The sequence below is a fragment of the Buceros rhinoceros genome, unplaced genomic scaffold (genome assembly GCF_000710305.1).
Source record: "Buceros rhinoceros silvestris isolate BGI_N320 unplaced genomic scaffold, ASM71030v1 scaffold2736, whole genome shotgun sequence".
Lineage (NCBI taxonomy): Eukaryota > Metazoa > Chordata > Aves > Bucerotiformes > Bucerotidae > Buceros > Buceros rhinoceros.
This window is the reverse complement of record NW_010417908.1, coordinates 29,270-39,941: the sequence shown is the minus strand read 5'-3', so window position 1 is coordinate 39,941 and position 10,672 is coordinate 29,270. Positions and strand designations below refer to the sequence as shown.

At 52.5% G+C, this 10,672-nt stretch overlaps 2 protein-coding genes across 2 annotated transcripts in view; both read right to left on the bottom strand.

The window, feature by feature from the left end:
• Positions 1–2,243: 2,243 nt before the first annotated feature.
• On the bottom strand, positions 2,244–6,897 carry CD55 (CD55 molecule, decay accelerating factor for complement (Cromer blood group); the record flags this gene model as incomplete). Its single annotated transcript, XM_010138309.1, has 7 exons — positions 6,882–6,897; positions 6,447–6,635; positions 6,155–6,346; positions 5,407–5,506; positions 3,694–3,776; positions 3,070–3,207; positions 2,244–2,429 (listed from the first exon to the last, which is right to left on the bottom strand). Coding segments are annotated over exons 1-7 (904 nt in total), but the record flags the coding sequence as incomplete, so codon positions are not given.
• A 2,155-nt stretch (positions 6,898–9,052) lies between these two features.
• LOC104495348 (C4b-binding protein alpha chain-like) overlaps positions 9,053–10,672 on the bottom strand; it is a 14,176-nt gene continuing 12,556 nt past the window's right edge. Inside the window, exons 16-19 of the mRNA XM_010138308.1 lie at positions 10,585–10,672; positions 10,109–10,288; positions 9,455–9,654; positions 9,053–9,214 (exon numbers count right to left, since the gene is read on the bottom strand). The exon at positions 10,585–10,672 is cut by the window's right edge and continues 15 nt beyond it. Of these exons, the coding sequence (XP_010136610.1) occupies positions 9,053–9,214; positions 9,455–9,654; positions 10,109–10,288; positions 10,585–10,672 (630 nt within the window). The remainder of the gene's footprint in view (positions 9,215–9,454; positions 9,655–10,108; positions 10,289–10,584) is intronic.

The following is a 10,672-nucleotide window of genomic DNA, read 5'->3' as shown; positions in this document are numbered from 1 at the left end:
AGGGCGCCAGCCTGGGACATGGCCCGCAGCCCCCACAGCCCCCACAGCCCTCACAGCCCTCACAGCCCCCGCAGCTGTTCTGGGGCTGACCCCAGCTCTGTCTGGGGGAAGCTGTAGCAGAGGGGCTGCAGAGCTGGGCTCCAGGGGGGCTACGTAAGATCGAGGCAGGTACACATCGCTCCAGCTTCCTCTGTCAGACCACTGGGAACACTCCCATCCCCACACAGTACTGCATGGGGTTTCTTTCTTTCTTTTCTTTTTTTTTTTTTTAAACCAAGTTAAACTTGTGTAGAAGGCCCCTTAGAAAATAAATAGGAGTGCTGGTAAAGCACTGCTGAACAGCACATGTGAACATAGTCAAGATATCTCTAAAAGCTGATCCCTTCCTGAAAAGGGCACAAATTATGAAAGGGGAGCAGCGGGCAGTCGAATTCACAGGCCATCCTTCATGAACTACCACTGTTTATTAGAAGATGATGTAGATAAATCCCCAGAAAGGCACCTAATGATAAGGGAGTTGGCATGCTCTAGAGGCACGGAAAAGCAGCCAACGCCTCAAATCCGCCGTTCCCAGTTGCTCCGTTGCAGTGTGACAGGGTGTGTTTTTCAGTGAATTCCGTGTCTGCACACAGGCGATACGCTGGCAGACGTGCGGTGTGGAGCTGCCTTACTCCCTGGGTGCACACCCCAGGTCTGCACACAGGCGATACGCTGGCAGCCGTGCGGTGCGGAGCTGCCTTACTCCCTGGGTGCACACCCCGAGAGCTTCCATCTAGTCTGAAGAGAAACGCCAACTGCCAAGAACTCATGTCTGAAACAAAACCAGCTTTTGCTAAAGGAAGTGCTTCAGGTACTGGAGATAGAAAGGTCAACGGCCAATTGCGTCCCTAATGTACAACCCCCTAAATGAGATGAGCTCCTCACTGTGCAGGAGAGGACAGTGTTTCTTTCTCCCAGCACAACCCTGCTGGCAGCGGGCTCAGCTGTACCTGCAGCCAGAAGCTCCTGCTGGCTGCAGGGAGCAGCTCAGCCCAGCAGAGAAGGGGCTCCAGCGCCACAGCCTGTCCGGGGAGGCTGCTGTGGTGACGGCTATGGCAAGAGGTCAGCGTTGCTGGGAGCAAGGAAATGGGTGTCTGTGGAAATGCTGAGTCAAACGGGTTGTGGTGTAACCGAGCTCCATCAGAAATCCTGCAGAACGTCTGCTGAGAAACCTCAGTTTCCCACCCCCAGCCTGAAAAAAGCTAGTCGGATCAGCAGGGGATGGTACCTGGGTTCAGGATGCCAGGAGGGAAATGCTGAAAGAGAGAGAACTGGGATGGGAGAAGTAACTGTGGGAATTAGCCAAGTCTTGAACGAGTGATTTTCAATCAATTCCTTGGGACATGAAAATATGTCGCAATTAAAAAAATCCATTTGGTACTTACAGACCTGGTCAGGCTTATTCTTTGTTTTAAAGCGTAAGAGTCCTAACAAGTCCGACCATGGGGCACTTCAGGAACAGACCCCAGTGAAGGGGGTGTGTACTTTATGCTCTACAGTGCTATTTTTTTGAAAAAAATTAACAATATATTTAGATAGGTGGGATCCCGTGGAACCCTGTGCCTCATCTGCAGCTGCAGTGAGTCAGCAGGATGAACAGCCCGTGCCCATTGTCCTTGCAACCAGGCAAGGAAAGTGCAAATGCCTCCTCCCAGGGACCCTTTGTCAGCGGTGTCTCTGGAGGAGGGCAGAGCCGTCACAAATAAGCTGCTTCCCAGCTACAGAGAAATCTTTCCAAGCACTCGCCATCTTTATTACTCTCAATTGCAAGCCTATGGCCCCCACCCAGGCACTGTTTCCAACACGCTTGACACTCACCCCTGTTATGTGTAGAAGAGTCCTTTGCAGCGGATGGGGAATCTGTTGTAGCAGCACTTCTGCCAGGTCCGGCTTCTCCTGGCTGCCCACGACCTGGCTGGTGTGGAACAAGGTGGGTTAGTGCACCGCCTCTCGCTGCCGGAGCCCGGACTGAAGTCCCAGCACCCTTGAGGTTACATTGCCTTTCAATATGGCAAAAAATGGGTTGAACAAGATCTGTAATAACAGGGCAAGGAAACAACTGAAAAGAAAAAATATTTTTAACACAAAGTAAAGTTTTTTCCAGAGGAGGAGGTCAGTGCAGTCAAACCCGAGCTTTGAACCAGCAAGAAATACGAATTATACAGAGAAAACCTACAGAAGAACACAGCAGAAAAATCACTCACTTCCACAAAATGATGCAACTTTAGACTGTTTCAAATTTTTGAAGCAGCCGGCTTGAGGGAGGATGCCAGACATCCCCAGGTACTTGGGCAGACACACGGAGCCTTGGCTGCCAGGGAAATAGTAGCCTTGGTGTTTGTACAAAGGAACCACGAACCTGAACGCTGAGCTAGCGCAGCTCTTTGGCGCTGGAGAGAAACACAGGAAAAAGTGAAAACTCTGGGTGCAGGACTGGGGGTAACCACGGAGCTCCCCCGCACCCCAGAGGAGCTGCCAGGACTGACCTGATGCCCTGGAGAACACAGAAGAGTGGGAGGAGGAGATGGTGTTTTGGAGAGATTTTTTATACAGGCTGAGCCTCTTCTCCCATGTGGAAGCCTTCTTAGGTGGCTGAATGCCATTTCCATGGGAACCTGAAAGCATGAAAATCGTGGTGTGAAATTCATCAAACGGCTTTGTTGTGGAGATGTCTTAAAGGAACAAATTAAACTGGGAAACGTGGGACTTACTGTAGAAGCCTTTCAGCTCACTGTGGCGAGGAGGACTCCTTTGCACTCCCTGTGCTCTAGGTTTGAGGGCGGCGTTTTTCTCTAGGGCACAAAGAAGCAGCGTTCTAGGAGCATGGCACCTTTCCCACACAGGCTGCCCATTCTCTGCTCACTTCAGCAGCTCTGCCTTTACTTCCGGAAAAGTGCAGCGTGACCTACCCCAGCCACGCCCTAAATACTAAATCCTGAACCTGTCGTAAACACTAAACTCCGATGGAAGCACCTTGGCACGCAGGCACGGCTCTGCTCCAGACCCCCCGGGTTTGGTCCAAGCTCGTACAGCGGACGCTCGCGTTGCCAGCAAGCTGGAAGCCGGGGTCGCAGCGGTACGTCACAGTTGAGTTATAGGCAAATCGCTTGACACCTTCACCGTCGTGCTTTCCATTGGGGATTGGAGGAGGTGAAGAGCAGGTAATCACTGCAGGAAAGGAGGTCAACAGGAGCGTTGATAAAAACTTCAGTAATGATGGAAGTGCAAAAGGGTTCTTAGGAGTTCGCCTGTCTTGAGAGAACAAACTTTGCGGAATGCGGAAATGGGAAACTAGCACTGCCCTCTGCCTGGGTCGTCACTTTTTTCTTTCAGAAGTGTTTCACATTTTTCTCCCTCTCACTCCAAGGGTTACTAAAAGAAATGGGCAACTTGTCATGCTGTGGCTTGTGATCTCTCAAAATCTCATCCCATCGCCTTCACCACAACTCAAGTCATGAGAAATCGCATTGATCTTTTGAGAACAAAACCGCTAAAGCAGCGTCAGCAGCAAACGGCTGTTTTCTGGCTGCAGCGTTGGTGGCAGATCTGCCACACAATACCCACAGAACCAGAGTATGGCGACAGGTTTAGACTAGACGTTAGGACATGGGATCTGCTGGAGTGAAATCAAAGGTAAGTTTGGGTTCATCTTACATTCGCACGTTGGAAGTTTACTCCATTCCACATTGTTTCCTTTAAGCTGGCACTGGATGAAACTACTCCCATCTAATTTGTACCTAAGTGAAAACAAACAAGAAAAGAGAAATTTGTGTAACTACCCAGAAACTGAGATCAGTTTTTTCCTGAGTACCCATGAGGTCATCAGCGTAGAGAAGGCGATTTTAAAGCACGCAGACGTGCAGATTCCCACTGGTTCTCAGGAGAGCTCTCCTTGCTCTGCCAGGCTCCTTGTCAATCTGTTTCTAGGCGACTCTCTCCTTCGCCTCGTTGCAGAGCTCATCTTCCACTGCCAGGGTGGGCGAATCCATCGCTGGCAGTGGAGCGGGCAGTGAGTGCAGTTAGCTGGGCATTCCCACGTGGAAGCATCGGGCTCAGACCTGCTGAGTCAGGGACTGGCTCTCTCTGCCTGCCTCCTGGCGGAGAGCAGCGCTGGGATCCAGGCCGCTGTCACCCACCGGGTCAGGGTGAGGAGATCCTGAACACCCACAGCATCTCTAAAGTCTGAGACTCAGCCCCCGAGTGGTGCAGCACTGCAGTGCCAAGGGCAGTGAGCCGGAGCTGCTGAGCCCCTCAGGGCTGGTGACAGAGGGCAGGATGCCCAGTGGCCTTCAGTGCCACCTCCTCCCTTTGGGTCACAAGAGCATAGCTGCTTTGCTAAAATTTTGGCAGAAAAGCAAATGCCAGCAGGCTGTTGGCAAACCTTCCTGGCTGGTCTCTGTGAAAACTCAGCTGCATCTGCTGTGGCAGGAACCAGCGAGGGGCAGCAGGGATCTACCGCTGGCCAAAGTGGCTTTTGGCCTGGCTTGCTGGAAGCTAACATACCTTGTTCTGACAACACCAATACCTTCCTCAATCTCTAAATGACATCCCCCTGTTCAAAAACCCTCTTATTTTGGACAGGAGTGATAGTATCTGATCTTGCTTAGATGAATAATGTTATCCCTCCACCCTGTTGTGTATTTTGGAAAATTCACTGAACCCCTGAAGGGTGGAATATGCTGTCATCTCCTCAAAGTCCATCCTAAGGGAATATCTGGGAAAAAAACCCTCTGTTATAGCCGAAGCAGCTGCAAGGTCTGGCAGATTAACCCAGATGATGCCAGCAGCTCCTGCTAGGGAGGGAGGAACGTGAACTGGAGTTGCAAGAGCTCCATTCGGCATGTCAGTCCGGCGCATATGTGCCCTGATTGAAAGCAGGCAGAGAGCGTGAGTCAGCTGCGGACCAACGGAAAGTGTGCTTCAGCACAGTTTTCCAGCTGAGCTTCATAGAATTTTTAAATTTCAAACATAAGCCCTTTTCATCCGATATATCTCAAATGTGTTAGGCTGGAATATTTTAAGTAACCTATTTTGTTGTCTGTAGTTATAAACTGAGGGTACATCCAGCTCTGCTGGGATAGATACCCAGGGCAGTTAAATTTCCTCTGGATGATGGACAAAGCTGATAGAAAAGGCAGCCGTAAGTTCAGTCCCTTCCCTCCGGCTGTGGCTATTCCTTCCCAGCCCAAAGCTGTAATTCCAGTGGGAAAAGCAGCCACATGCTCTGCACCTGGAGTAACACCGTAGGAGCGATATGTGGTGAGAGAGCAGCCCAGCCTGGGTCCACGAGTTCATTGCACTGGACCGCAGTTTGTGTTCCAGCATCAGCACGGGGTGCTGGAGCTGGGGCACGGCCCCACCACTCACCCCTCCTCGCAGAACACGGTCACTGTCGCACCAAAGCGCAAGTCCGTAAGAACGACCGTCCTGCCCCCAGGCAGCACTGCCGGCTTGCCACAGGACCTCCCTGCGGAGAACGAGGCCAGTGTGAGCAGTAACACCCGATGATGGAGAAATAAAAAAGGCTAAATAAGGTTTTACCCAGAGGTATCAAAGCATTTCACCTCCCCCGTGTCACAGCCGAGCTGGCAGGAGCCAGCACCAGCTGTAGGTGAGGGTATGGACTCCCGTAAGGGCTCCACACTCGCAGCAAAAGTGTCTCACGGGAGGGCAGAGGGGAATATTTGCAGAGAGGTTTCCACCTCAATAGATGGGCGGTAAATTACTCAACTGCGGTAAATGTATGGATGCCACATCAGCAGTGTTTATATTGCCTGGATTTCAGCAAGAAACGAGCCTTGCCTTCATTCTGAAGTTCAGCTCTAGAATTGCCGACTGGCGTTTGTCCTGGGCAAATACCGTGTCCAGATGCAAACATCTGTCATGACAATCAAACCAGATCCATCTATACCAGCAGAAAATTACAAACGTTATCGAAACTCCCACTGTTCAGTCTTAAACATGAATGTCAAGGAACATCCACCTAATTCTGCACTAAGCCTGCAGCTGCTGGGGTGCTAATGACCCGGCTGTGTTTCAGCACGTGGGTCGGCAACAGCCTCCTGATGCACTCTGAGCTCCGCAGCCGCTTCTCGGCAGCTAGAGAGATACTCACTCCTGCACAGCTCAGCAGCTTCTGACCACGTCAGGTTTTTGAGGCAAGTGCTGGTGGGGGAACTTGCCGAGATGTTCTCGTAGCCAGGGCGGCAGATGTAGCTCACATTGGTCCCAACGGGAAAGAAATTAATGCTCTGATCCACCTTGGACAGGGCAGCAAACCGCAACCGTGGAGGGGCCAGGCAGCTACCTGGCAGTCAAGGAAAGAGCAGCCGCTGTAAGGGGCAGAAATTTAAAGCCAAGCGAGAGACAGGGGAGGGAGCTGTGGTTCAGAAGAAGGAGATATTTACGGCCACAGGGTTCGGGCAGCTTTGACCAGCGCGCGCTAGGCAGGCACTGCACCGTGTCCGACCTCCCAGGGATTTTGATGGTGCCTTCAATGCATGTGTATGTCACCCTGGATCCAACGGGGAAGCTGCTGGTGTGCTCATCGCTGGACGGTCTGGAGTGGGTCATGCGAGGTGGGGGCCCACAGTCACCTGTGGCAGGAGATGACCTCTTTGGGTGAGGACACTGCTCCCTGTCCCCTTCCCCTTTCCCAGCGAGCATCCCAGGAAGGTGGCTGGGCTGGTCCAGTCTTCCCCTCCAGGCAAAAGCACCAGGCAGGGCTGTATCCATGAGAGCATCAAGCAATGGGGGTGGTGGCATCACTCCCCCAGCACCTAAGCAGCAAGGTGGGCAGGTCTCACTGGTCCTCCCTGTGCATCCCATGTCCCCGTACTCACCACGAGCCACAGGCATGCCTAGGAGCCCCAGCAAGGCCAGGAACAGGTAACCAGAACCCTGGGCCCTGGAGGGTGTCCAGCAGCTCAGGGAGCCAGGGTGCTTCCCCTGTCTTGGTTCTGCAGACTTCATTGCAGCAGCTTCTGTGCTCCTCTGTCAAGCACTGTAGGCTCCAAGGAGCGGTTCTGAAGCTGGGAGGAGATGCAGCTCAGCAGATTTGGCCAAGCATCTGGAGCGTAAACCTTTCCAGGACACCCACGGAGCAGGGAGTGAGAAAGCAGCCAGGGGTGGGGGACAACTGTCATGCACAGGCTCGAGTAGAGCCTCCTGCCCCACCATAAGGGATGGGGGGATAACTCAACCGTTTTATTTGACCTGAGACTAGCAGTGGGTTCTGACTAGCACGGTTTGACCAAAAGCAAATGGAGCAGAGCAGAAAAGACCCCTCGCCCCCGCCCCAGGCTGTAGCCAGGGTAGGGAAATGCCTGCTTAGATATTTGCTGGCAGGTGACACAACGCAGATCTGCCATAAACAACGCCAGTGAAGTAAAACCTAAAGGCATTTTCCTTTTTGTTTGCTAATTTATTCATGATAGTCTGACTCATTTGAAATTAGGAATGGGTGGGAGCAAAGACATCTGCATACTGACTAACCCTTGGAAACATCCCGTCTGACATCAGTCAAGGCTGCTCAAACACGTGCTCAGACACACGTGGGGTAGAACACCCAGTCCTTAGTCATGCTTATGCCTTCGAGCCTGGCACAGGGAGATAAGGCACCTTCTGGTTGCTGACCCAGGTGGAGGGTGACGTGGAGGGGAGTGAGGGAGGGTGCAGCGCTGCTCTCCTTGTGGCATAGGGACAACTGGGATGGGTCTGAGAGCGCCTCTCACTGCAGATCTCCTCGCTGGGATGTGGTGATGCACAGGATGTGTTATCAAAAGCATCTTTCTGCGTAAAGACAGGAGATGCCATCTCTTCTGGGGGTGTTGTGCTTTAGGCTCTAGTAACATTTAAAGTGGCTCTAGTAACTCATAAAAACATGCATCCAGCAACTCGATACTGCTGCTAATCACTTGTGCAGGAGATGGATGCTCCACCCAGCCCAGGCAGCAGCTGCTGTGGTGCTCGGGGCCCTTGGCCCCGCGGCTGCCAGCTGTGCTGTGCCCACTGCAGCTCCCTAAGGACTGACCTGGCTGCTGGGGCTCGGCTCTCACAGAACCCCCATGGGACCACCCTGGAAATCTGCCTAATTCACAGCCAACAGGACACACTATGAGACACCATCGTTGCACCTCTGTCTTTATTGTAATCCTGCAGGGAAGGAGTAATTGCAGCATCACACAGCGGCATAAACTGATCGTCATTTACTGAGTAATAAGAACAATCTTTGCTGTCTGATTCTTTACACTTGAACTCACAACATCTATTCTTACAACATCTATTCTTACAACATCTATTCTTACAACATCTATTCTGAGCATTTGCTTGCTGGAAATAGGGACATGCAAGGTGACACTGACACGGTACCTGTCAGGTACAGCGCTGGGACAGAAACCTGTTGGCTCTTCAAAATCCAGAGATAAGGGAACAAAGCGTTTACAAATGCACTTCTTATACGTAACCGCCCTTGACTAGGTCAACAGAAATCACGAGCTGGATTAGCAGGAAGTCTCGTCGTTCAGCGCTCCCTTCGTCACTATTTCTAGATAAAAGCAGTGCGCTAACCCTGTGACGAGCTCAGTTCAGCGGCGCGTGCGTAACACCGCTCGGAAGATTAGAGCAGAAACACCTCCCACAAGCACCCCCAGCTGCTCACCCAACCCAGCAGCTCATGGCCACGGGCTGCAGTGCCCCTCCCCTCAGCTTCACCCCATTTGTGCGGTGATTGAAGAAGCTCAAGTTAATTTCTTACGGCGCTCACCAACGAAACGGGAAACGACACGATCGTGAAGAGCAAATCTAGCTCGTCAGATCTGAGGAAAAGAGCAAGAACCCCTCTGTGCTTTAGCATCTAGCAGGACAAAAGCAGCCTCCCAGGCCTTGGTTGTTATTCCTCTGGCTACAGACACGCAAGCAGGAGCCAAGTCACCGAGAGCCTTCTCGGGTGCTGCGACGGCACAAACTGTGCGTTCTCCAGCGGAACAGGGATTGTTACAGTGCATTATGGGACTCAGTCCTTCATGTCTCCTAGTTCCATCTTCAGTTTTTTAATCTCCAGAAACAGTTTTTGTATTTCCAGAAGAGTTTTCACTTCAGCTAGAGGCACTCCACAGTCAAAGACCGTTTCAATGGAATGAACCTCTTCACAGACATCAGCATCACCTTCCTTCTTCTGTTAAAAAGTAAAACAAAAGAAACAAAACCCAGGGAAACCATGTAAGATCTCACTGCAGCAGCTGGAGAACCACCTGCTCCTCTGCTCTGAGCCTGAGCTGTCCCATCTGCCCCAGCACAGGCTGCAGCCCTCCCTGCTACCGTAACACAAAAGCTTTTAAGAAGTTCAAGTGGTTGTTTTCTACGTTGGAATTCAGGCAGCGTCCATCCAGGGGCTCAGCCAGACCAGGATACTTACACACTTGGGCAACGGTGTCCAGCTGCCATCAGGCAAGCACGTGGCTGTCCAAGAGTCCTCCAAAGACACGTCTTCATCCTCTGAGAAGTGGTATCCTTCAAGGCATTCAAAAGTGACCGTCGCATTTGTTTGGTACTGCATTTTACTGCCCAAAGCGCTATTCAGCCTTCCGTTCGCCACTTGGGGTCGTGGGCACAGAACTGAAAGGAAAACCCACAGCAGAAGGAGCTCAGCTAGAGGGTCATCCTTAGGTTGGTAGGAAAAAACCTGCAAACTCTGGGAAGGCTGAGCCGGTGCAGGTGAACTGAACTCCTTGGAGCTGCGAAACAAAGCGTTAAGGCAAAGTCACTCCCCCAGGCCCTTCGCAGGGGAGGGTGAAAGTCAGAACAGCCCCTGAGAGTTCTTTTGTTGGTAAAAATGCACATGAAAGAGAAAGTCAGTAGCAATGGTGTCTCCTGGCCCATCTTAGAGCCTCCTTTATATGGGACTGTTGAGAAAAATACAGCTATTGCCTGTCAGCTTTGGGAAGTTTCTTTCTTCTGCCTGGAGGGGAAGGTGCTAGGGGAGCCCCAACGACAGGCTGAGCTACACGCTGCACCCACCCTCTCTGCACCGTCCTGGAGGCCACTGGCTCAGCTTCTGGCTAGTACCCACCTGGCTGGCAGGAGGGCAGGGGAGGGTGCCAGGTGCCATCGGCCTGGCACCGGCTCTCAGCATCGCCACGCAGCACAAAGCCTTTGTCACAGGAGAACCGCACAGCCGACCCGTAGGAAAAGGTGAATGTCTGCGGAGTCATCCTTCCCCTCTCGACTGTGGGCTTGGGGCACCGAACCACTGCGGGAAGAGAGCGGAGCTGGGAGCGCTGGGTTTGGCTGCTGCCCTTCCCCAGGGACAACGGGGAACCAGGTCAGGCAGGGCTGAGCCTCTCCTCCAGATGGCCACCAGTGCAGGAGAACCAGAGAGACTCCTACTTGCACATGGATCATCCCCAGCCCGAGCTGTCAAGCCTGCAAAGGAAGCAGGATCTCCCAGCAGCCCTGCTCACTTTCCATCCTGTTGCGCTGAGCACTAATATCAGACCCAGGTCCTGGCTTCAGTCTGATCCCATACAGGAGGGAGGGAGGACTCACCCCTGCACTCTGGGGCGGGTCCGCTCCACACCAGGTCCACCCCGTTGTTGGAGGTGCAGTAGACAGACTCGTCCCCGATGAGGGACAG